General features: G+C 42.2%; 1 protein-coding gene across 1 annotated transcript in view; it reads right to left on the minus strand.

The window, feature by feature from the left end:
• Window positions 1-27,296, minus strand: part of FRMD7 (FERM domain containing 7) — a 49,915-nt gene that overhangs the window by 3,190 nt on the left and 19,429 nt on the right. The window contains exons 4-11 of the mRNA XM_073543492.1: window positions 25,021-25,099; window positions 17,837-17,934; window positions 17,576-17,690; window positions 16,805-16,952; window positions 2,019-2,114; window positions 1,285-1,448; window positions 162-230; window positions 4-79 (exon numbers count right to left, since the gene is read on the minus strand). Of these exons, the coding sequence (XP_073399593.1) occupies window positions 4-79; window positions 162-230; window positions 1,285-1,448; window positions 2,019-2,114; window positions 16,805-16,952; window positions 17,576-17,690; window positions 17,837-17,934; window positions 25,021-25,099 (845 nt within the window). The remainder of the gene's footprint in view (window positions 1-3; window positions 80-161; window positions 231-1,284; window positions 1,449-2,018; window positions 2,115-16,804; window positions 16,953-17,575; window positions 17,691-17,836; window positions 17,935-25,020; window positions 25,100-27,296) is intronic.

Consider the following 27,296-nt stretch of genomic DNA (forward strand, 5'->3'; position numbering starts at 1 on the left):
TACCTGTTTGGCCACTTCGGTCAGGAGGTCGGGGGAAGATCTGCATTGTCTTTCGTGAATGTTTGCTTGTAAATGTTTTCTGGAATTGCAATAGACACATCTGTTGTAAAGTGAGTTAACCAGTGAGCCGATATGTGACTCTTAGTTATGTAACACGTTACCTTTCAAAGGGAAGATTCTTTGCTTTTCCTTTAGTCCACGAATCAATCAACTGCTTTTGGGTTCTCCCACTGAAGATGAAATAAAAGAAAACATAGAGGCCAATTCAGAATGACTGGGCATTATTCACGCCGGTCTTGATGAGAGAACGCATGCCATGTAGTGAAACAGATTCTTCTTAATAAATCAGATGCCTTGGCATAAATTTTACTCCATTCAAGAACTGACGTAAGATTTGTGGCATAATTCACGCCACAGATGGGCATGAATTTGACAAACGGATGTCGTTGCGCCTCTGTCCCTCCCAAGCTCCACTAGTTTTGGCAGATGTGACTGAAACTGTAGTGAAAACGGCAAGTCACAAAATTCTTGCACAACTCTGAGTTGTGTAAACATTTTGAGACTAGGCCATGGTGTTTAGCTCAGTATTCAACACATAGATATTTACACACATGACACTTGACTAGTTTCATGTTTAAAATGGGTTGTCCCATCTTGACTTCTGGAGTACACTGATCCCATGCCTCCTGGCTTCCTGCTCTTGGGTGGTGGGGGTACTCCACTTTGATAGTTCAGACAAACTGTGCTCTCTTCCGGGCAACTTTGTATAAGAGGACTGGATCTGGCCTAGATTAGGAGCTAATAGTGCGCTCCAATGATTTAGCCAGCTTCAGAGCAGCACTTACAAGCTCTATAGAAAGAGCTTGTGTGCACTGCATGTGTTTGGTCACCACAGCAGTGGCCAGTAACATCGGCAGGGAGCAGTAAATAAAAGTAAAAATCCCTAAAATCTTGAGAATGTAGTGGATTGTTAATATGTAAATTGCAAATTGTAACCCTTAAGGGACCAGAGAATTATATTTTAAGAATTCTCAAGCATAGAGTCCATAAACAGTTATGTGGTACAACAATGATCTTTATGGAGCCTTTGCAATTTTTTTTTTTACAAACAATATTTACTCAGATTATGGTATGTTGCTCCTAGTAAAGGATATTACTTTGAAAACCCACCATCAATTTATACCAGACCGCCAACATGTTCACTTTTTCCTTTATTTCAAGTTTTATTATGATGATTCTAGAAGGAAATTATTTTCCAGTAACTCTAGACTAATTGTCTTTTACCTGTATCGGAAGTTCGAGCCTTTGCTGCAGAGGAACGGTCTTGGCTTACATTTGGGTTCTTCAGATAGGCGGAAGAAGGCATGATACTCCACACAAGTCTTCCAAAAGGCTTTACAGACATCTCGACTTACCATAGTGAACTCTAAAGTATCTTTGCACAAGGTCTATAAAAGACAAGATACAAGAAAATGCAAACATAGAGAGAAGTGATCTGATCCTCTACAAGCTAATGAAGAAAATGTTTGCAGTATATAATCTTTCTATTTTTATTGTACCAGAATGAAATGATTTGTATTTTTTCCAATTTATTTTCCTCACTGAGCTGCAGGATAAAGTATGAGGGACAGAAGGAGCAATCAGTCTGAACCTCTGATGAAAGAGCAGGTGGAGTTCAAACTTGACTTGCTTTTACACTGCGTTTTGGCACTGGTTCGTTGGTCCCCTCGGGGCTTATGTCCGAACACCCTTTTCGGGTGTGTACACACACTACACATGACCGGAAGTGCAGATGATGGCATTAGTCAAAGATGTCATGGACTAGACAAAAAACGTAATTAGCATAAGAAAAGCAGAGCTCCACTTGGTTTTCTCCAGCAATGACATGAACCATATTTGAAGATCCTTTTCCCTCACAATGAGTTAGTAAGCCCTTATCTTGTAGATAGAATTTAACTTTCAATTCTGGGACTATCCCTTTAAAGAAACTAAAATGACAAACATTCTTCTTAACTCACATCAATATGTGGATGAAGTTTAATCAGGAAATTTTTTCTTTTGAAACTCAGCTTTCTAATCGTTGCCCAGTTAAAGGTATTAATCTTGGTGTTACCCTGTAAAAGAAAAGTAATGGGTTGAAATTTTTTTTTAGCATACTCAATCCACCGTGTTATATTCATCCAAATACTGCAGTGAACAAAAAATTATTAGGCTTCAATAAAACGTCCGTTTCTCATGTACATGTTCTATCTGCATTTTTCATGGATGTCTGTGGTTTTTTGAGGATGACGTGTCCATTATAAAATCATAGAATCATACTGCAGAGACATGTCCGTTTTGGATCAAAGATTTCACATCAATATTACCCATTCAATTCCAGCCTTGGACTGGCCGACAGGAGACAGGAGAATTCTCCGGTGGGCCCCTGTGCAAGAGTGAGTCACCCCCTCTTAGATGAGCTGTACTTGACATTATATACATGAATCAATATGCACAAAGGCATCATCTTATTAATTTAACAATCTACCCAGTACATCTATATATATATAAAAATGAGTTCATGTGTGTGTGTCAAGCACCGCCCACTCCACATAGCCCGACCCACTCCACACACAAAGCCCCGTATAATAAATATCTAATATAGACATATATAATAAATATCTAATCTATTATATAATATACATCTCTGGCAAAAATTAAGAGACCACTACATCATAACCCTGTCATGGGCAGCCCATTCTCCAGATCTGAAAACCTCTGGAATGTAATCAAGAGGAGATGGATAGTCACAAGCCATCAACAAACAAGAACTGCTTACATTTTTGTACCAGGAGTGACATAAGGTCACCCAAAAGCAGTGTGAAAGACTGGTGGCAAGCATGCCAGGACATGTGATTAAAAATCATGGTTATTCCACAAAATATTGATTTCTGAACTCTTCCTGATTTAAAACATTAGCATTGTTGTTTCTAAATGATTATGAACTTGTTTTCCTTGCATTATTTGAGGTCTGAATGCACTGTTTGTGTGTTTTTTTAATTTTGATGGATGTATGATGGGTATTTGGGCACAGGACTATGGGATAGTGGACGTGTGATGGGTATATGGGCACTGGACTATGGGATAGTGGATGTGTGATGGGTATATGGGCACTGGACTATGGGATAGTGGATGTGTGATGGGTATATGGGCACTGGACTATGGGATGGAGGATGTGTGATGGGTATATGGGCACTGGACTATGGGATGGAAGATGTATGATGGGTATATGGGCAGTGGACTATGGGATGGAGGATATGTATAATGGGTATATGGGCAAGGGACTATGGGATGGAGGATATGTATAATGGGTATATGGGCAAGGGACTATGGGATGGAGGATAATCATTTATAATTTGTTATAACTAACCACAGTTAGTTACTATGCCCGGGCAACACCGGGCTTTTCAGCTAGTTGTTATATAAAGTTATTGACGATAATGTCAAATTTGCATGTAGCTGAAAAGTGGGGCCGTGGAGTTGGTTACTGGTGGGTGCTTGGCACCCCAGTCCGACACTGTTCAAGTCTATTTTCATTTTAGAAAATCACTGATGAAACACTGATCGGAAAAACTGACCAAAGACTGAAGAGACACTTGGATGAAAAACACTGATGAAAATCGTCCATTTTGTGCACTAGAAAAATCATTGATCTGAATGAGGTCTAAAAGTGATGAGGTATTTCAGGAATTGTTTAATTACATCCTGGGAAGACCACACAAAAAAAAACAATCTTTGAATTGTTTGTACATGATAATGCTCAAGTCATCACTCAACAATCCTGCACAACCGTAAAATCTAGACATGAGCAAAATATATTCAAATGAAATTGAATTTTACTTGAATATTACAAAAATCCACATTCGCCAAAATGTCATTTTTTTTTCTAATTTGTTTCCTCGCAGCTTCAGCTGGCCAACACTTTGCTGAACCATAAAGGGCCATCGAATGGTTCAAAAAAAATAATCCTTATGATAACCTCTCCTACCACTCCGCTCTTCACTTTCACCCATCCGGTCTCCACTCTTTACCCACTTTACCCATCCACTCTTTACTTTCATCCATCCGGTCTCCGCTCTACACTTTCACCCATCCAATCTTTGTTCTTCACTTTCACCTATTTGGTCTCCGCTGTTCACTTTACCCATCCGGTCTTCACTTTCACCCATCTGTTCTCTACTCTTCACTTTCACCCATCCAGTCTCCGCTCTTTACTTTCACCCATCCGGTCTCCGCTCTTCACTTTCACCCATCCGGTCTCCGCTCTTCACTTTCACCCATCCAGTCATCATCACATCTTCTTCTCATCATGCTAAGCCAACACTTCTGGCTCTGATGAGGCATGGGATGGTTCTGTGCATGCAGTAATGTCATGACCTTGTGTGCGGTGTCACAAGACCATCTCGGGCTTGTGCGAGGAGGTCCAGGGATTTAACGTTCATAGCGATGATCAGAAGATGGGCAAACACTGGACAAGTGACAGTGAGGAGTGGAGGGACCTGACAGGTGAGTATAAGTATAGATTATTTTTTACATCTTACTTTAATTATACTGTGGGGTCTGTATGATTGGAATATGGGCATGGGCACTTTGGGGTCTGTAGAGGCTCCAGAATATAATAAGGACATTTAATTCCGGGAGAATAACATTTCTGCAGTCGAATTTCTCATTAAAATCTGTGCAAATAGGGGAACTTGAATTCTGACCGATCCGCTCATCTCCAGCAAAATCTACATTTTATTGTCGATCGGTCCATTAAGTTATTACACAGAGCCATTGAGTGAGGTGGAAAAAAATTCAACACGTGACGAGTTTTGAACCACACTAGCATTTTGTCATGGCATGACATACAAATGGCATTCCTACCATTTCCAAACCTTCTAACATCTATAGTGACTTAAAATCATCCGTTGAAAGGTAATACAATCCCTGGTAAGCCTTCAATTCACAGAGGAAAAACTGTTGGGATAGAAAAGCACAAAAATATGCGGCTAACCATATAAACACAAAACCTAAATACATAATTAAAATCGGCACTGTAATAGCACTCAGACACATAAATATCAAAGTTACAAACATGTAAAAGACACGATAAGTAGAGTCTGTGAATAGCAAGAACATTAACCATAGCATGAGATACAATTCTGTATGAGAAGCGGGGCAGCCTCTGTTCTCGAACACAGAAACTCCCATATAAGCTCAAATTGCAGAGTGAATTGCATTTTTGTAATGCCAATTGCATATATATCAGCCACAATAAAGTCCTGACTCCATAATGAAGTGGGAAAATTAGACCCTTATTTCATTGATGTGCTACTTTCTGGGATGCTTGCTGTAGTTTTGATTTAAAAAAACAACAACTTTTTTTTCACTGCAGATCTAGCAGTTCTCTAAATGCTGAGCTCTGTGTAATCCCGCCCACACCACTGATTGGCAGATTTTTGTGTATACTGCGCATAGGCAGAAAGCTGACAAGCAATGGTGTGGATGGGGTTGGACTAACTGTCAACAAGCCTAGTAGTCTCCTTGTGATAATCTCATGCTGATAAAACAGTGATTTCATAAAAACTACACCTAGCAGGTCAGTAAGTGTCATATTGCTGAAATCAGGGTTCCTTCAACTACATCGTGCTGCACTCAGATTAGCTAGCAAAAACCTGTTCTCAGGTTTCCTTAACCCCTTACCTACAATGGACGTAATATTCTGTCCATGTGACCCTGGACCTAATTACCATGGACAGAATATTCCGTCACAGCGATCAGCGGCACCCACGTGGTGAGCGCCGCTGATCGCGGCCGGGTGTCAGCTGATTATCACAGCTGACACCCGGCACAATGTGACAGGGGTGGTCACGGACCGCCCCCGACACGTTAACCCCTTGCACACCGCGATCAAACACGATCGCGGTGTACCGGGGGTTAAAGGGAAGCATCGGCAGGGAGGGGGCTCCCTCCGTGCTTCCCTGAGCCCCCCACGGCAGCGCAATGTGCAGCACTGCTGCGGGGGGCTCTTTCCCTGCAGGTCCCCGGATCGAATATTGCGGCGGGGACCTCCGGGGGCCTGCAGGGAGCTGACTTCCTCAGTGCCTGCAAAGCGCAGGCATGAGGAAGCCTTCTGGACTGCCTGTGACAGATCGCTGATCTGTCACAGTGATCTGTGATGTGACAGATCAGCGATCTGTCACAGGACAGTTATGTCCCCCCTGAGACATTGTAATAAAGTAAAAAAAAAGAAAAAAAGTGTAAAAATAATTTTAAAAAAATCGCTAAATAAATTAAAAAAAAAAAAAAAAAATATTCCCCAATAAATTCATTTTTTGGAAATAAAAAAACCCCAAAACAATAAAAGTACACATATTTGGTATTGCCGGGTCCGTAACGACCCGCCCTATAAAAATGTCCCAATAGTTAACCCCTTAAATGAACCCCTTAAAAAATTAAAAAACGAAGCAAAAAATAATGATTTATTATCATACCGCTGAACAAAAAGTGCAATAACGCGCGATCAAAAAGACGCATATAAATATCCATGGTACCGCTGAAAACGTCATCTTGTCCTGCAAAAAACGAGCTGCCATACAGCATCATCAGCGAAAAAATAAAAAGGTTATAGCTCGCAGAACAAAGCGATGCAAAAATAATTATTTTTTATATAAAATTGTTTTCATAGCATAAAAGCGCCAAAACATAAAAAAGACCTAAATGAGGTATCGCTGTTACCGTAGTGACCCGAAGAATAAAACCGCTTTATCAATTTTACCGCACCCGGAACGGCGTAAACACACCACCCAAAAGAAATTCATGAAACGCTGGTTTTTGTATATTCTGCGTCCCAAAAAACAAAATAAAAAGCGATCAAAAAATGTCATGTGCCCGAAAATGGTACCAATAAAAACGACAACTCGTCCCGCAAAAAATAAGACCTCACATGACTCGATGGGTCAAAATACGGAAAAATTATAGCTCTCAATATGTGGTGATGCAAAAACTATTTTTATAATAAAAAGTGTCTTTTAGCGTGTGACAGCTGCCAAAAATAAAAACCGCCATAAATAGTTAATCAAACCCCCCGTTATCACCCCTTAGTTAGGGAAAAATAATAAAATTAAAAGAAAATGTATTTATTTCCATTTTCCCATTAGGGCAAGGGCTAGGGTTAGGGCTAGGGTTAGGGCTAGGGTTAGGGGTGTGTTGGGGTTAGGGTTGGAGTTAGAATTAGGGGTTTCCACTGTTTGGGCACATCAGGTGCTCTCCAAATGCAACATGGCGTCTGATCTCAATTCCGGCCAATTCTGCGTTGAAAAAGTCAAATGGTGCTCATTCCAAACTCTGCCATGCGCCCAAACAGTGTTTTACCCCCACATATGGGGTATCAGCCTACTCAGGACAAATTGCAAAACAACTTTTGGGGTCCAATTTCTCCTGTTACCCTTAGGAAAATAAAAAATTGGTGGCAAAAATATCATTTTTGTGGAAAAAAATGATTTTTTTATTTTCACGCCCGGGCGTTTTAAACTTCTGTGAAGCACTTGGGGGTTCAAAGTGCTCACCACACATCTAGATAAGTTCCATGGGGGGTCTAGTTTCCAAAATGGGGTCACTTGTGGGGAGTTTCAATACTTTAGGTACATCAGGGGCTCTCCAAACACACACGACACCCGCAGACCATTCCATCAAAGTCTGCATTCCAAAACGTCACTACTTCCCTTCCAAACCCCGACGTAGAATCATAGAATCATAGAATCGTAGAGTTGGAAGGGACCTCCTGGGCCATCTGGTCCAACCCCCTGCTCAAAGCAGGATTCGCTAAATCATCCCAGTCAGATGTCTGTCCAGCCTCTGTTTGAAGACTTCCATTGAAGGAGAACTCACCACTTCTCGTGGCAGCCTGTTCCACTCATTGATCACTCTAACTGTCAAAAAGTTTTTTCTAATATCTAATCTGTGTCTCCTCCCATTCAGTTTCATCCCATTGCTTCTAGTCTTTCCTTGTGCAAATGAGAATAAAGTTGATCCTTCTACAATGTGACAGCCCTTTAGATATTTGTAGACAGCAATTAAGTCTCCTCTCAGTCTTCTCTTTTGCAAACTAAACATTCCCAAATCCTGCAACCTTTCCTCATAAGACAGGGTTTGCAGACCGGTCACCATTCTGGTCGCTCTTTTCTGAACTTGCTCCAGTTTGTTGATGTCTTTTTTAAAATGTGGTGCCCAAAACTGGACACAATATTCCAGATGAGGTCTGACCAAAGAGGAGTAGAGGGAAATAATGACTTCACGTGATCTAGACTGTATGCTTCTGTTAATACATCCTAGAACTGCATTTGCCTTTTTTGCTGCTGCATCACACTGTTGACTCATATTCAGTCTGTGATCTATTAGTATACCCAAGTCTTTTTCACATGTGCTGTCACTTAGCCCTATTCCTCCCATTCTATATATGCTTTTTTCATTTTTATTGCCCAGATGTAGTACTTTGCATTTCTCCCTGTTAAAAACCATTCTGTTAGTTACTGCCCACTTCTCCAGTTTATTTAAATCTTTCTGAATCCTCTCTCTCTCTTCTCTAGTATTAGCTATCCCTCCTAGCTTTGTGTCATCAGCAAATTTAATCAGTTTACCCTCAATTCCTTCATCTAAATCGTTGATAAAGATGTTGAACAATACAGGGCCCAGGACAGAGCCCTGTGGTACCCCACTTGAGACATTCTTCCAACTGGATGTGCAGCCATTTACGACCACTCTTTTGGTCCGATCACTAAGCCAGCTATGAATCCACCTAACAGTTGCCTTGTCCATTCCATACTTAGTCATTTTTTCAATAAGGATTGTATGAGAGACTTTGTCAAATGCTTTGCTGAAGTCAAGATATACTATATCTACAGCATTTCCTTGATCCACCCAATCAGTGATACCGTCATAGAAGGAAATTAAGTTAGTCTGACATGACTTATTAGTTACAAACCCATGCTGACTCTGTTTGATCACTTCATTCTTATCCAGGTATTGACTTGCATGTTGTTTAATAATTTGTTCAAAGATCTTTCCTGGTATAGAAGTCAGACTCACCGGCCTATAGTTGCCTGGGTCCACCTTCTTCCCCTTTTTGAAGATAGGAACAACATTTGCTCTTCTCCAGTCTTCTGGCACTTCTCCTGTTCTCCAAGAATTTTCAAAGATTATGGAGAGTGGTTCAGAAATTTCTTCTGCTATCTCCTTCAGTACTCTGGGGTGTAATTCATCTGGACCTGGAGACTTGAATTCATTTAGGTTAGCTAAGTGTTTCCTCACTATCTTTCTGTTTATAGATATCCTGGATTCTTCTATTCCCTTAATAGGACAGTGAATAACAGTTGATGTTACATTTCCTTTCTGAGAGAAAACAGATGCAAAATAGGAATTTAAAAGTTCAGCCTTCTCAACATCCTGTCTTACCATTTCATCATTTTCATCCTGTAAAAATCCTATAGCATCTTTGACTTTTCTTTTACTTTTGACATATCCCCAAAATCCTTTATTATTGCTTTTGACATCTCTTGCAAGCCTCAATTCATTTTCAGCTTTAGCTAATCTGATTTGTGCCCTGCAGATTCTGCAGACAGGATTATATTCTTCTTTAGATATGCCTCCCTCTTTCCATTTTATAAACATTTTTTTCTTCCTTTTTAGCATGTGCTTAAGTTCTGTGTTCACCCATCCTGGTTTCCTTAAATGCTTCCTATTCTTCCCTCTTTTCGGAATTGTTAACAACTGTGCTTTGAGAATTTCATTTTTCAAGATTTCCCATCCTTCCTGGACATTTTTGTCTTTAAGGATATCCAGCCATTGGATCCCTCCAATTATCTTTCTGAATCCCTTAAAATCTGCCTTTCTGAAATCTAACCTTGACGTCTGAGTCTTCACAGGTCTTCCGCCTCTAGTTATCCAAAATTCTAAAATAGCATGGTCGCTACCTCCTAGGGTTCCAGCCACTTTTACCTCCTCAACCATTTCCTCCCTGTTTATAAGGATTAGATCCAAGGTAGCAGTTCCCCTTGTTTTCTCCCCTACCTTTTGGAAGATAAAGTTGTCAGCAAGAGAGGATAAGAATTTCCTTGACCTGTTAGTTTTGCCTGAGAGAGATTCCCAACAAATGTCTGGATAGTTGAAATCTCCCATGACAACTATGTCATATTTTTTGGAGAACTTGGCCATTTGATGCATAAAGAGTTTATCCATATCTTCAGCTTGCACAGGCGGCCTGTAGTAAATGCCTACAATGGTGTCCTTTCCATTGTTCTGTCCTTGTATTCTTATCCAAACAGTTTCCACAGAACTCCCAGTCTCTGAAGCTTCAATCTCTGTGCAGATATACGCGTTTCTAACATACAATGCAACACCCCCTCCTCGTTTATCAAGTCTGTTTCTTGCAAATAAGTTGTATCCTTCTAGTCTTGTATTCCAATCATGTGTATCGTCCCACCAAGTTTCAGTGATTCCAATGACATCATATTTCTTTTCCTGTGTTAGTAGTTCCAATTCTCCTTGTTTGTTGCCCATGCTTTGTGCATTAGTATAGAAACATTTTAGTTTGTGATTGGTTTCTCTTTCTCCAATATTTTTATTAATTAGATTCTTTCGTCTTTGTTCTTCCTTTCCACTTCTATTAGCAGAGTTCTCAATAGCATTTGTCAGGTGTATGGCTTTTTCTGGTCTTTTGCTTCCCTTCCCATGTTGTTCTAGTTTAAAGCTCTCCTTACAAGTGTAGCAAGGCGACTTCCAAATACATGCTTTCCAGTCTTCGTAAGGTGCACCCCATCTCTAGCAAGTAGTCCATCGTATAAGTAGTTCACTCCGTGATCCAGAAATCCAAATCGTTGCTGACGGCACCATCGACGTAGCCAGTTGTTCACCTGCAGAATCTTATTCCACCTCCTTGTTCCATGGCCATCCACTGGGAGGATGGAAGAGAAGACCACCTGCGCTCCCAGTTCTTTCACTTTCTTGCCTAAGTCTTCAAAGTCTCTGCAGATGGTTTCCAGGTCGTTTCTTGCGGTGTCATTTGTCCCCACATGTAGTAGCAGGAATGGGTAGTCATCTGTAGGTCTGAAGAGTCCTGATATCCTGTCAGACACATCTTTAATTTTTGCACCTGGAAGACAGCACATTTCTCTTGAAGTTATATCCGGTCTGCAGATAGCGGCCTCTGTTCCTCTCAACAGGGAATCCCCCATGACCACCACTCTCCGTTTCTTCTTCACAACATTTTTCTTTCTCCATCCAGGAGGACTCTGAAGGCGTACAAGGTTGCTGTTTGTTGGCAAAGTCTTATCCTGATGTATTTCTTCATCATTTTCCTGCGTGAGAGCCTGGTACTGGTTTCTGAGCAGTATGGGTGCTGACTGCCTCCTGATCCTCCTGCTTCTCTGGGTCACATGTCTCCATTCCTCTGTTTCTTCAGGTGCACTTCGAATTTCTTCTCTTTCTGTAACATGAAGAGATAATTCTGCTCTGTCCAAGAACTCTTCACCTTCCTTAATGATCTTCAACGTAGCCAACCTCTCTTCGAGATTTTGCAACTTTTCCTCCAACAGGGACACAAGCTTGCATTTGTGGCATGTGAAGTTTGGCTTTTCCACTGGTAAGTCTGTGAACATGTAGCAAGAAATGCAGCTCACCAAATGGCTCCTGGCCTCTTCCATCTTGAGATTTCTTAAAAACGATGAAAGATGAGCCAACATTCGCACGCCGATAGGCGCGCGGTTTTTCCGATTTCCTCTTTTCAGCTGCAACGGCCAAAACCCAGTGATCGTTGAGCTCGCGGAGACTCTTCACTTATCCCAGAAGGCACTGGGAATATGCAAATGATCTCCTCAAGACTCTTCCCCTGGTTTTCCGATTTCCTCTTTTCAGCTGCAACGGCCAAAACCCAGTGATCGTTGAGCTCGCGGAGACTCTTCACTTATCCCAGAAGGCAGTGGGAATATGCAAATGATCTCCTCAAGACTCTTCCCCTGGTTTTCCGATTTCCTCTTTTCAGCTGCAACGGCCAAAACCCAGTGATCGTTGAGCTCGCGGAGACTCTTCACTTATCCCAGAAGGCACTGGGAATATGCAAATGATCTCCTCAAGACTCTTCCCCTGGTTTTCCGATTTCCTCTTTTCAGCTGCAACGGCCAAAACCCAGTGATCGTTGAGCTCGCGGAGACTCTTCACTTATCCCAGAAGGCACTGGGAATATGCAAATGATCTCCTCAAGACTCTTCCCCTGGACGTGTGCCCATACAGTAGTTTTCTCCCACATATGGGGTATCAGCGTACTCAGGACAAATTGGACAACAACTTTTGGGGTCCAGTTTCTCCTGGTACCCTTGGGAAAATAAAAAAATTGGGGACTAATTGATCATGTTTGTGGAAAAAATACGATTTTTTTATTTTCATGCCCGGGCATTATAAACTTCTGTGAAGCCCTTGGGGGTTCAAAGTGCTCACCACACATCTAGATAAGTTCCTTAGGGGGTCTAGTTTACAAAATAGGGTCACTTGTGGGGCATTTCCACTGTTTAGGTACATCAGGGGCTCTCCAAAAGCAACATGACACCAGCAGACCATTCCATCAAAGTCTGCATTCCAAAACGTCACTACTTCCCTTCCGAGCCCCGACATGTGCCCATACAGTAGTTTTCTCCCACATATGGGGTGTCAGCATACTCAGGACAAATTGTACAACAACTTTTGGGGTCCAATTTCTCCTGGTACCATTGGGAAAATAAAAAAGTTGGTGACTAAGAGATCATGTTTGTGGAAAAAATAAGATTTTTTTATTTTCACGCCCAGGCATTATAAACTTCTGTGAAGCACTGGGGGGGTTCAAAGTTCTCACCACACATCTAGATAAGTTCCTTGGGGGGTCTAGTTTCCAAAATGGTGTCATTTGTGTGGGGTTTCCACTGTTTTGGTACATCAGGGGCTTTCCAAACGCGACATGGTGTCCGATCTCAATTCCAGTCAAAAACGTCAAATGGCGCTCCTTCCCTTCCGAGCTCTGCCTTGCACCCAAATAGTGGTTTACCCCAACATGTGGGGTATCAGCGTACTCAGGACAAATTGCACAATAACTTTTAGGGTCCTGTTACACTTGGTAAAATGAAAATTGGGGGTGAAAAGATCATTTTTGTGGAAAAAATATGATTTTTTAATTGTACCGCTGTACGTTATAAACTTCTGTGAAGCCCTTGTGGGTTCAAAGTTCTCACCACATATCTAGATAAGTTCCTTGGGGGGTCTAGTTTCCAAAATGGGGTCACTTGTGGGGGGTTTCCACTGTTTAGGCACATCAGGGGCTCTCCAAATGCGACATGGTGTCCGATCTGAATTCCAGCCACTTTTGCATTGAAAAAGTCAAATGGCGCTCCTTCCCTTCTGAGCTCTGCCATGCGCCAAAACAGTGATTCCCCCCACATATCGGGTATCAGCGTACTCAAGACAAATTGCACAATAACTGTTGCAGTCCAATTTCTCCTGTTACCCTTGGTAAAATAAAAAAAATTGAACCTGAAGTATTTTTTTTGTGAAAAAAAGTTAAATGTTAATTTTTTTTTAAATATTCAAAAAATTCCTGTGACGCACCTAAAGGGTTAATAAACTTCTTGTATGTGGTTTTGAGCACCTTAAGGGGTGCAGTTTTTAGAATGGTGTCACTTTTGGGTATTTTCTATCATATACATCCCGCAAAGTGGCTTCAAATGTGATGTGGTCCTAAAAATAAAATGGTGTTGCGAAAATGAGAAATCACTGGTCAATTTTTAACCCTTATAACTTCCTAACAACAAAAAAATTTTGGTTCCAAAATTGTGCTGATGTAAAGTAAACATGTGGGAAATGTTACTTATCAAGTTTTTTGTGTGCCATATCTCTGTGATTTAAGGGCATAAAAATTCAAATTTGGAATATTGCGAAATTTAAAAAATTTTCACCAAATTTCCGTTTTTTTCACAAATAAACGCAAGTTATTTGAATGAAATTTTACCACTAACATGAAGTACAATATGTCACGAGAAAACAGTGTCAGAATCACCGGGATTCATGGAAGCGTTTCATAGTTATTACCTCATAAAGGGACAGTGGTCAAAATTGTAAAAATTGACTCGGTCATTAACGTGCAAACCACCCTTGGTAGTGAAGGGGTTAAAGAATGCTCGTTTCATGATCACCTGATGAATGAGAATAACACTTGTTCGTGTGAAATGATCTTTTAGTTTTCACAACAGATCGTCGTTCTATGCAGCATATCAAGACTGGACTCATGCTTTTGAGAACAATGGCATCCTATGGCCATCTGCTACAGATCGTTCAGTGCCCATATGAAGCGCAGTCTGCCGCTGTAAATAGGCTAACATCAGGCAAACGTGTATATGGCACAGCTCTTAGTGTTCTTGCTATTCCAAGGCCCCGACTTAATGTGCCTGTGTTACATTCATGTATGTAACTTCAATATTTGTGTTTACGGTGCTACTATAATGCCTACCCTTATTATGTATTTTTGAGTTTTTTATTTAGATGGTTAGCAGCATATTTTTGTGCTCGTTTTTTATCCCAACCATTTTTTTCTGTGAATTAAGGCTTAATTAGGGTCCATATCATCTTGCACAAAGTGCTTTGGTTCAGTGTTGATGTTAGAAGGTTTCAAAATAGTATGAATGCAATCGGTTAAAGCGTAACATACGAAGAACCAATGTGGTCCGAAACGCGCCGCATGTTGGATTGTCTTTCACACCAATCAACTGTTTTATGTATTAACATTTTAAAGGATTGCTCTACAATAAAGTTTTGATTTTATGGACATGTTGGGCTGTGGATGTACAAATTCTTGAAGTCGTCTCTAAGACACTGAGGAGCTTGTGTTCTCCAGGAATTAACAAACAAACACTGATGTAATTTGGGTGATAACATTTGTGAAGTTTTTCTAAACCTCATTCCTCATTACCTATCCTTTACTGACCGTACAGAGCTTGGATTCATTTTACCGGAAAGAATGAAATGAAAGGCTTGATATCCTTCCCTGCCAGTCGATTGATGGATGCCCTCTGCACAGTATCAATGTGCCCAACATACTGTACATTACCTTGTGATAGTGGAGGTCCATGTACAATCTAACTCATTCACGGAAATGCGAGAAGGCCCAATTGTTTTTTGTGTAAGGTGATTCAAGCCGCGTACATGGAAGTCTTCCAACAATTCAATTTGTAGGCAACCGATCTCGAGAGTCAGGATTTTTTTTTATCCAACAAGTCACAGTGATTTTGTTGATCAACCGGGACTTTTTTTCTCTCTCTTTTTTTTAGTTTCTTCTATTATTTTTACAATTGGTTTTCATTAAAAATCATGCACCGTTTTCCTTCTGTAGCTTCTGTGTTCCTAGCTGCAGAATGAGTTAACGGAGAAGTCATCGGTGAGCTCTTCTGACAGTCTTATAGGTGACTTATCTATCTGTTTTTTTTTCTTGATTTATGACCTCAAACCGCATCAATATTGAATGTGCAGAAAAAAAGACAAAACAGTGCAACATTTTTAATTAAAAGCTCAATTGCAAATTTGCTTTCTAGCCCCAAGTACATGCATTTCAGTGAAACAAAAAAAACAAAACAAAACTGTCCATCTTGTCCCAAAAGTTGGACAACCACTGTAACATTTACAATGAAGGTGGAAGTATCTGAACCCACAGCGGATATGGTAGCTTTCAATCTTTTTCTTTTTGCGTCTGAAGTTGTCGCTTGGCAAAAAAGGCACTACTGTAAGAAAATGCACACCACAAATGATTTGATTAAAGCAATATAATAGTACAAGATTTATTGGCACACAGAAATGTTAAAACACAATTAAAAACAAAAACACATGTCTACTGAGAAACATAGTTATCAACCCAATAAGTTCAAGATGCATGGCACATATCTGGAAAAATGCAAACCCTACAACTAATGGCTCATGAGGCATATAATACATATAGAACCCAGGAAAATAGAAACCTGGTTTAACCCACATGAATAGGAGGGGACAACCCCCATGATGCGGAGTCCCCCTCACAAGAAAAAACGCAAGCCAGCACAATAACTGGAATTGCTAATGACATAGTGGAGACAACGGCCCCATGAGAGCCTGAAAGAAATAAAAGGTTAAGTTACCACATATGCAGTGTATGCAGCAGGGCCAAAACCCCCCGAATCAGAGTTTTGAGTAGAAAAGAAACATGGCCCCACGCGTATCGCCCTGAAAAGCAGGGCTTCGTCAGGGGAACTTATTGGGTTGATAGCTATGTTTCTGAGTAGACATGTGTTTTTGGTTTTAATTGTGTTTTAATATTTCTGTGTGCCAGTAAAGCTTGTACTATTATATTGCTTTAATCAAATCATTTGTGGTGTGCATTTTCTTACAGTAGTGCCTTTTTGTTCCGTGTCACTTATTGTTTCACTACCGTTATTGCACCCCTTGTTATATTAGATTGCTGTGCGCCTGGTGTTTTTTTTTTTCATTTTTACATGAAGTTGTCGCTTGTGCCAGATTAGCGAACAGACTAGGGTTCTCCTCTCTAAACAATGGGAAATCTAAACACAAAGATTAACAGTATGGAATCTCATGTAGAAATGGCTCAGTGTTTCCCAGGAATTTTTGGAATTCAGTCCACAAAAAAAAAAACCTGAAAAACCCAGACATGTCCCTTTTCATTACTGTGTAACATGGTACTTGCAGTTGATTTATTTTTTCAATCTTTTTATTTTTTATTACTGACCCGTAAAACCAGAACACCCATATGAGCCACCGCCAGGTTGATTTGCAAGTTCTCTCCATCAATAGCCTGGTGCGGTCGTATTCCAAACATGTCCAACTTACGAGCTATGTCCAGCAGCTGCATATCTGATTCTGCAGGAGATTTCCCCCTGTAATACAGAGTTTGCATAATCAGCCTGTGATAATGCCGCATAGAAGAGGAGACTGTATGTGGATGTTGACACAACACCATCTTTAATATCTGATGGTCAACCCCTTTAAGAGAGCCAGGATTACAATGAAAAGTTATAGTACTATACGCAGCTGATGAGACAGGATACACCATTCACAATTGGACGTATCACAGCCGACCCTGTTCCTCTTCCTCTACAACGACGTTTGCACTTGCACATTACACACTTCAAAAGATAGGGTCAGAGTCTGTGCATTGTGGCTATGTACATGTATTGTTTCCTGAAACAGGAAGTTAAGAGTCTAAAAACGCCCCAGTAACCAGTGTAAAAATGACAAGATTTCCGATTCTAATTTTTATTTTTAATAGAGATTGGGATTTTAGGGAAAAACAACCCCTTGCCAAATGTTTAAAAAATATATGTACCCCCCTCCCCCTTTTCCTAAAACCTTACATTTCCCTCCTCACTCCTCCCCTTATTAAAACTTCCAAACCAATAAAAACAGTTAAATACAAAAAATATGTGTAGAACTAATGCAACATCTAATTTAAACAATAGATCATTTTCTGATGACGGCACCTTTTAAAAAAATTACTTACACGTGCCGCTGGTAATACTTGAGGATCTTGTTGTCCAGATATTCCTGATTTGGCAAGTACTGATTCTGTTCCACGTGTTTTCTGGCCGTCTCTTCCTCGTAATCGCCCAATTCCGCTACAATATATGAAAAAAAAACTAGCTCTTTTTAAGTCTCATTGTCATTGAAAGGCCACTGTTGACAAGTCTTACTTTTTAATTTGACACACAGACGCAGCATTCATGTTTGGATAGGATCTACAAAGACAAAGTATTTTCCTTACCCTGAAGTACATATGACGTCATTAAGGCACCGCTGTTATCATTACAAGGTAATTTCCCAGAGGCCAAATCCTTTTTTATTTGTAGAGCAAACAGATACCTGAAAATGTTGAAATATTAGTACACATATGTTTTTAGCGTTTGGATAAAATACAACTATAAATAAAAAAACAACCATGTCTTTCCACACCAGCAAAAACTGTAGCCAGCCCATAACTCAGGACTATACATATTCTATCTGAAGCAAAATAGGGAACGGATACTTTGTTTTATTTGTTAAAATGTCCAATAAAATAAATTAAAAATGTAAAAAAAATAAATCTATTAATCTGTACACATTAGCCATAATATTAAAAAATATATCAGACACAGGGTTAAAAAAACAACAACAAAAAACAGTCCTATGTGTCATTATCGATTAGAAAAAAATATGTGGGCAAAACCACAAAAACACTTTGGTCATCAAAAGATATGGACACACTCCAGGGCATTGTTGTTGTTTTTTTTAACCTAGAGAGGACTTGGTCAAAAGTAGCCAGTTTTTACTCTTAATTTATTCCCAGTGGCCCCGTGATTATTATTAATTTTTTTTTTTAATTATTAGTTGCCATTAGGTTCCAAAGGCATTGGCCTTTTTATTTAGATATTAATTTTTATGGTCTTTTCCATAGGGTCGGTGCTCACAAGGTAATAATGCAGCGCAGTCCAAACACGCACCACCAGAGAATCCTGTGAGCATCATCCTGTTGGTAAAGATCACAAAAGTTAGCAATAAATAAAAAAAAGTAAAAAGACCAGTTGTAATAAAATGAGGGCAAAATTGCCTAATTTGGCCACTTTTGATCTGGGGACAAGTCCTTTATGAATGTGTCTATTTTTAGCTAAAAATCATTTTTGCAAATGAGATTAATTCAAAATGTAGCACTGTTTGCTCTCCAGAGTCTCTAGGTTGCACCATTTATTGTTGGATGCCAAATGAGTTAGCTGAGAACCCATCAGCGAGCTTGTGCTTGTCTTCCTTCTTTTGAGCTACTCTCTGCTGATTTATAATTGCAAAGTTCCACTTTCTTATCAGAGCTCACGGACCGAGGCTATAGAAGGCAAACAGTGCAGATTTTTTTTTTAATTAAACCTAATGGCAAGAATAATTTTTATTAAAAATTTAGTGATAGGCGAGCGTGCTCGGCACTGCTTGATACTCGATCAGGCTTTTGCGTGCTCAATCAAGTGCCAAATAGTGCTGAGTATCACATGGTGCTCGAGTACGCTGGTCCCTGTATGAAGCTCATTTGAATATGAGCCATGCGCTGCCCTGATGCTGGGAATTCCCCCACTGGGAACGCAGGGACTCCTCTGTCAGCTGGGTTCTGTGAGCTCTCATCTACATCAGCCAACAGTCTCCTCCAGAGTCCCTGCCACAGCAGCACAGAGGATGTCCGGAACCGGCATAGGGAACGTTAGGAGTGCAGGGACACTGGCTCAGGGGAGTTCAGGAGGTCTCCACTTCCCTATTCCCTATTGCAGGGCCCACCATTGTTAATGTTACCCAGGTTCCCCCTTTATTATTTAAATTTGCCTTACTGGAGGCGGGGTTTCCAGATTTACGTGTAATACCTAAATTCGCCTGTTGGAGGCAGCGTATCCAGCTGCACGTCTTATTATTTAAATTCGCCCCACTGGAGGCGGTGTATCCAGGGTCACGTGTGTCATATGGGTTCGCCTTGCGGTACTCGCTGCGTCCAGACACACGTGACCGTGACAACGGGATTGTCAGAAATGACAATGGTCAAAGGAAGGGAGTATGTAGGGGGTGGACTGACCTATGGACCTGTCTGATAAAGAGGGGAATGTGAAAGAGATGATGTATATAATGCTTTATTCTGACTTGTATGTATATGTGTGGTGATAACAGCTAGAATTAGTGAAAGATGATGTAGTACCGGATTTTGGCCACAAGATGGGGACATAGAGTAGTGAGAGAAGGACTTAACAGCAAGCCTTAGGTTAGGGAAACCGCATAGTCATGGTGGGCGGAGTTACGGGACTGAGAACGGGATTCCAGAAAGAGGAGATATAAGGAAGGAGAGTCCCAGGGGAAGGGCAGACACCCAGGAGGAAGAGAGAAGCAGGAAGAGCTCACAAGAGGATGGAGAAGCTCAAGAAAGACAGAAGAGAAAGAGACGGTGACTAGGAGAAGGGGGTGGCCCTGAGAGGAGAGCTGCTGGATAGGACGGCAGTGACTAACGGAGGTCTGGGGTACAGCACAGCTGGACACTGAAGAGTGACTAGGTGTTGCAGCAGACAGACTCGGATGGGGAAGTGCTGTGGCCGTGGGCATAACGGCAGCCACAGTCTCAGTGAAGGAACCAAGGGGTCTTCTCGAACAGAAGCTGAAGGAAGGTGGCAAGTACCCAGGCCAGGGAGCAGAAGCTGTTGTGTCTGCTGTGGATGTCAAGAGGACACCCAATAAAGTTTGGACCTGATTGAATGGATTTCTGCGTCTGTCTCCCGTCTGTTCGCAGCCGAAACGGACCATCCCCCCAGTCGGCACATGTACTACAGCAGCACAGAGGAAGGCAAGAGAGCCTGCCACAGCAGCACAGAGGATGTCAGGAGAGCCAGCTGCAGCAGCACAGAGGATGTCAGGAGAGCCAGCCGCAGCAGCACAGAGGATGTCAGGAGAGCGAGCAACAGCAGCACAGAGGATGTCAGGAGAGCCAGCAACAGCAGCACAGAGGATGTCTCCAGAGTTCCTCTGTGTTGCTGTGGCTAGCTCATCACAGGGACTGGAGCATCTTTCTCTTTCTCTCCTGCCTGGCCATGGAGTAAAAGTCTCCCAGAAAAATGTTTGACTGTTTCATTAACTTACATTTTGCTTGGTACTCCTATCGAGCACCCGAGCAGTCCGACGTGCTCGTTTCGAGTACTGAGCGTCCAAGCAGTTTTACTGCTCGCTCATCACTGTAACAACCCTGCTGGCGTCACTGCATGGCCTCCCATCCCCCCCGCACCAACTTACTTTCTGCTTCAAGCCATGCTGTGAAATCTGTCTGTTGCCAGCCCTGAGCTCCATGTGCTATGCCTCTTGTTTTCCTGCTTGCTCTCCATGTTTCATGACTGTGTGTATAGGGGGGCGGTGCCTGAACTCTCTGGTTCTTATGCAGTCAGGGTGCACCTGGGTAATATGTCCCTTACCAATCACCTGGAGCCCTTGACTATTTAGTTTCGCCACTCCCACTGAAACATGGCCTGTGCAATGTCTATACTCAGTTAGTATCTCGCTGCTGAGGAAGCCAGGCCCTGTTCTGTGTGTCTCCTTCTCTGGAGGATTACTCTAGTCTTGCTTTGTACCTTGTCCGCCTGCCAGGAGGCTGAATATCCTGGCCCTTGAGTCTTGTTCCCTGTACCTTGTCCGTACTCTGTCTGCCTGCCAGGAGGCAGAATATCCTGGTCCTTGTGTCTTTGTCCCTGTGCCTCTGTCTGAACTCAGTCTTACCTCTGTCTGTCAGTCTCCTTGTTTGTGGTTCCTTCCCTGCCGTGTCTTTCCTTGTGTCCTCTATCTGTGCATCTGCACGCTCGCAGCTTTATCTGTGCATCTGCACGCTTGCAGCTCTGTCTGCACGGCTCCCTAGCCGCTCTGTCTGCACAGCTCCCTAGCCGCTCTGCCTGCTCCGCACTCCTGCGGCTCTGCCTGCTCCGCACTCCTGCGGCTCTGCCTGCACCGCACTCCTGCGGCTCCGCCTGCACCGCACTCCTGCGACTCCGCCTGCTCCGCACTCCTGCGGCTCCGCCTGCTCCGCACTCCTGCGGCTCTGTCTACCTGCACCTCCTGTGTGAACAGGCCCAAACCTGTTCCTTCATACTCCATTCCTTCCTGCCTATATCCATACTGTAAGAGAATGGTCAGCCATAATATACTGAGCAGCCATGTTGTCTCTAACAGCTATTTTGTTGAAAGTTAGAGAAGATTCAACTTTTACAAAAGAGCTAATAAAATGTACTAAATGGAGGATGAAAAATGAGATCATGTCTCCTACCAACTTCAGTAGATGTGCATAGAGGAAGATTGGATCAATAGGGGAACAGGTCACCAAATATATGGTCAGTATGCTTATACGTGATAGTGTGGTAGTGAAAAGTAAAGTCATTGAAATGTCAGGATGTAAGAATTTATGGACCTAGACTGGAGACGATGATGAGATTGAAGGCAATAGCCATGCATAATCCTGACTTATATGGATCTTTAATGTCGTGTAACGAAAAGTAAATGGAAAGGGTCATATTATTTATCAGTATATCGTAAAATACCTATTTATGTGGATTACCTTATGTATGCCTCAAAATTATACTATGGACGCCTTTCTGCGGCAAAATGCAGCTTTCTTTGTTCTGATAACGTATAAGAAGCTCTTGTTACTGTTGCTTGTTGCCATTCCATCGCCATCATGCAACTGTGCCTCACCATGGCCAGGGCACAGAGCCTTATCACCGCTAGACCTCCTAGCAAATCTGTGCCCGTCTGAATTCCTGTTTTTGCCCGCATATTCCAACTCCTCTGTTATTCTGTATCTGTTTTGCCGTGTATCTCCGAATAAACTTCAACCTCAGCTTCGAGAAGAATTGTCTGCAGTTTTATCCGGCTCTTCCAACTCTCCCGATAAGAACATTTTCTTACACATACCTGTACCTCCTGTGTGAACAGGTCTAGATCCTGTTCCAGCATACACCACTCCCTCCTGCCTGCACCTCCTGTGTGAACAGGTCCAAACCTGTTCCTTCATACTCCATTCCTTCCTGCCTATATCCATACCTGTACCTCCTGTGTGAACAGGTCCAGATCCTGTTCCAGCATACACCACTCCCTCCTGCCTACACCTGCTGTGTGAACAGGTCCCTACCTGCTCCTCCTCATACCACGACAATCTGTCCTGTGTCTCCAAGCCGTGCCCGCCTGTCCTGTGTCTCCAAGCCGTGCCCGCCTGTCCGGTGTCTCCGAGCCGTGCCCGCCTGTCCGGTGTCTCCGAGCCGTGCCCGCCTGTCCGGTGTCTCTGAGCCGTGCCCGCCTGTCCGGTGTCTCCAAGCCGTGCCCGCCTGCCCTGTGTCTCAGCCGTGCCTGTCGTGTCCACCTGCCTGCCTGTCTATAGCCTCTGTCAAGGTGTCCTGTTCCCGAGTGGGATCAGCAGCCACAGCCAGACACCACCCTGGAGTGGCACCCGGCAGCTACCTGCCGCACAAGCCTGACCTCACCATCAGAGGCTCCAGTGAAGACCAAGGAAGCTACCGTAGTTACGCCCCTTCCAGGGTAGTCTGGTTTGTGGCACAGTGGGACCACAACCCCCCCTGCTCGCGCCATTCAGCCAAGGCGCGAGCATGACAATCACTATCAAAAATACATACATTTAGGCAGAAAAAAGAAGGTCAATGAAGGTTTCTATATCCTTTAAGGGCTTAACATGAGCTGAACTTTTCAAAACCTAGGAATCTATTATATCTATCACTTACAGTTGTGGCCAAAAGTATTAACAACCCTGCAATTTTGACAGATAATACTCAGTTTCTTCCTGAAAATGATTGCAAACACAAATTCTTTGGTATTATTTTCTTCATTTAATTTGTCTTAAATGAAAAAACACAAAAGAGAATGAAGCAAAAAGCAAAACATTGATCATTTCACACAAAACTCCAAAAATGGGCCAGACAAAAGTATTGGCACCCTCAGCCTAATACTTTGTTGCACAACCTTTAGCCAAAATAACTGCGACCAACCGCTTCTGGTAACCATCAATGAGTTTCTTATAATGCTCTGCTGGAATTTTAGACCATTCTTCTTTGGCAAACTGCTCCAGGTCCCTGATATTAGAAGGGTGCCTTCTCCAAACTGCCATTTTTAGATCTCTCCACAGGTGTTCTATGGGATTCAGGTCTGTACTCATTGCTGGCCACCTTAGAAGTCTCCAGTGCTTTCTCTCAAACCATTTTCTAGCGCTTTTTGAAGTGTGTTTTGGGTCATTTTCCTGCTGGAAGACCCATGACCTCTGAGGGAGACCCAGCTTTCTCACACTGGGCCCTACATTATGCTGCAAAATTTGTTAGTAGTCTTCAGACTTCATAATGCCATGCACACGGTCAAGCAGTCCAGTGCCAGAGGCAGCAAAGCAACCCCAGAACATCAGGGAACCTCCGCCATGTTTGACTGTAGGGACCGTGTTTTTTTCTTTGAATGCCTCTTTTTTTTCTCCTGTAAACTCTATGTTGATGCCTTTGCCCAAAAAGCTCTACTTTTGTCTCATCTGACCAGAGAACATTCTTCCAAAACGTTTTAGGCTTTTTCAGTTAAGTTTTGGCAAACTCCAGCCTGGCTTTTTTATGTCTCGGGGTAAGAAGTGGGGTCTTCCTGGGTCTCCTACCATACAGTCCCTTTTCATTCAGATGCCGACGGATAGTACGGGTTGACACTGTTGTACCCTCGGACTGCAGGGCAGCTTGAACTTGTTTGGATGTTAGTCGAGGTCCTTTATCCAACTTCCGCACAATCTTGCGTTGAAATCTCTTGTCAATTTTTCTTTTCCATCCACATCTAGGAAGGTTAGCCGCAGTGCCATGGGCTTTAAACTTCTTGATGACACTGCACACGATAGACATAGGAACATTCAGGTCTTTGGAGATGGACTTGTAGCCTTGAGATTGCTCATGCTTCCTCACAATTTGGTTTCTCAAGTCCTCAGACAGTTCTTTGGTCTTCTTTCTTTTCTCCATGCTCAATGTGGTACACACAAGGACCCAGGACAGAGGTTGAGTCAACTTTAATCCTTGTCATCTGGCTGCAAGTGTGATTTAGTTATTGCCAACACCTGTTAGGTGCCACAGGTAAGTTACAGGTTCTGTTAATTGCACAAATTAGAGAAGCATCACATGATTTTTCGAACAGTGCCAATACTTTTGTCCACCCTCTTTTTTATGTTTGGTGTGGGATTATATTCAATTTGGCTTTAGGACAATTCTTTTTGTGTTTTTTCATTTAAGACAAATTAAATGAAGATAATAATAACAAAGAATTTGTGTTTGCAATCATTTTCGAGAAGAAGCTGAGTATTATCTGACAAAATTGCAGGGGTGTCAAGACTTTTGGCCACAACTGTATATCTTGATATACTGGATGGAATTTACAGAATGAAGGAGTGATAACCTTGTGAGCTCTCCTCGCAGCTGTCCGGGGTCCACAGGGAAGAATTTCACCATGAATTTGAAGATAGATTCCTTAGGGTCTCAAAAAATCAAGAAAACAATACATTATTTATATACAGTATAAATCCGTACAAAAATGATATGTACAATAGAAGCTAAAATAAACATTTTTTAATTAAATTATCAAATTAAATTGCAAAACTGCAACCTATTTGTAACCTCATAATGGCTTTTTTAATTAGAAAATAGAAAATATGTTGAACTCAGCCAAAAAGGAGCTCTCAGTATTATTTATGGCAGATAAAGCAGAGGGAAGAGGCTCCTGCTGCAGTCAATTGTCTGACATGCAGAGACTGGTTACAACTGAGCCATAAGAGAGAGAGCTAGGAGACCGTTTCTTCCGGCTTGGATGGATTATGACAATTGCAGCAATGTGAAATCCCCCCACTGGAAGAGAAAGTAAAGAGACTGTACCGGAGCATGGGCAGCAGTACTGAGGAATTGTGGGGGGCCAGTAGGTACACTTTTAAGAGTACTGCACTACAATAGCACATTGTAGCAGCCACTGAGCAATGTATGGAAATGCTGCACTTGGTCACATCCATCGTTTTGTTCTGGCCACTGTCAGAACATTTTTCAGCTGATTGATTGGGATGTTGGGTTTTGGACCCCACAATCTCATATAGATAGCCTATCCTACAAATAGGTCATCACTGCTTCAGTCATATACAGGCCTTTTATCTTTATGGATGTAGGTTGAGATGGGCAGAACAATTTGTGGGACTCTGATTACCAGGCCCGTATTTAGGGGGGCCCAAGGGGCCCGGGGCCTCCCACCAATATAGGGATAAATATCTCAAAACATGTAAAATACACGTCTCTCTTTGCTGTGAACCGTTTCTAATGATAAGGAACATTTAACAAAAGACAAACTATTGAAAGTGTAGGGACCTGGCTAAGGTCCCACAACTCAGTGGCTGGCGCAGAGCGGCAGAGTCATGGCACCTGCGTCAGCATCCACTGACCTGGCTAGCCAGACTTCCTTAGTACCTTACCTAATGCTTAGCTTATGGCATGCGGCTGCCTTCTGCGATCCCAACAGAAGCTTCTAGGTGCGCTGCGCTACCTCTTCAGCTACAGTGCCTTGCGAAAGTATTCGGCCCCATGGAACTTTTCAACCTTTTCCCACATATCATGCTTCAAACATAAAGATACCAAATGTAAATTTTTGGTGAAGAATCAACAACAAGTGAGACACAATTGTGAAGTTGAACGAAATATATTGGCTATTTTACATTTTTGTGGAAATTCAAAAACTGAAAAGTGGGGCGTGCAATATTATTCGACCCCTTTACTTTCAGTGCAGCAAACTCGCTTCAGAAGTTCATTGTGGATCTCTGAATGATCCAATGTTGTCCTAAATGACTAATGATGATAAATATAATCCACCTGTGTGTAATCAAGTCTCTGTATAAATGCACCTGCTCTGTGATAGTTTCAGGGTTCTGTTTGATGCACAGAGAGCATCATGAAGACCAAGGAACACAACAGGCAGGTCCGTGATACTGTTGTGGAGAAGTTTAAAGCCGGATTTGGATACAAAATGATTTCCAAAACTTTAAACATCCCAAGGAGCACTGTGCAAGCAATCATATTGAAATGGAAGGAGTATCATACCACTGCAAATCTACCAAGATCCAGCCATCCCTCTAAACTTTCATCTCAATCAAGGAGAAGACTGATCAGAGATGCAGCCAAGAGGCCCATGATCACTCTGGATGAACTGCAGAGATCTACAGCTGAGGTGGGACAGTCTGTCCATAGGACAACAATCAGTCATACAATGCACAAATCTGGCCTTTATGGAAGAGTGGCAAGAAGAAAGCCATTTCTCAAAGATATCCATAAAAAGTGTTGTTTAAAGTTTGCAACAAGCCACCTGGGAGACACACCAAACATGTGGAAGAAGGTGCTCTGGTCAGATGAAACCAAAATTGAACTTTTTGGCAATAATGCCAAACGATATGTTTGGCGTAAAGGCAACACAGCTCATCACCCTGAACACACCATCCCCACTGTTAAACATGGTGGTGGCAGCAAGATGGTTTGGGCCTGCTTTTCTTCAGCAGGGACAGGGAAGATGGTTAAAACTGATGGGAAGATGGATGGAGCCAAATACAGGATCATTCTTGAAGAAAACCTGTTGGAGTCTGCAAAAGACATGAGACTGGGACGGAGATTTGTCTTCCAACAAGACAATGATCCCAAACAAAGCAA

The sequence above is a fragment of the Dendrobates tinctorius genome, unplaced genomic scaffold (genome assembly GCF_039654945.1).
Source record: "Dendrobates tinctorius isolate UK_male_01 unplaced genomic scaffold, ASM3965494v1 ptg000133l, whole genome shotgun sequence".
Lineage (NCBI taxonomy): Eukaryota > Metazoa > Chordata > Amphibia > Anura > Dendrobatidae > Dendrobates > Dendrobates tinctorius.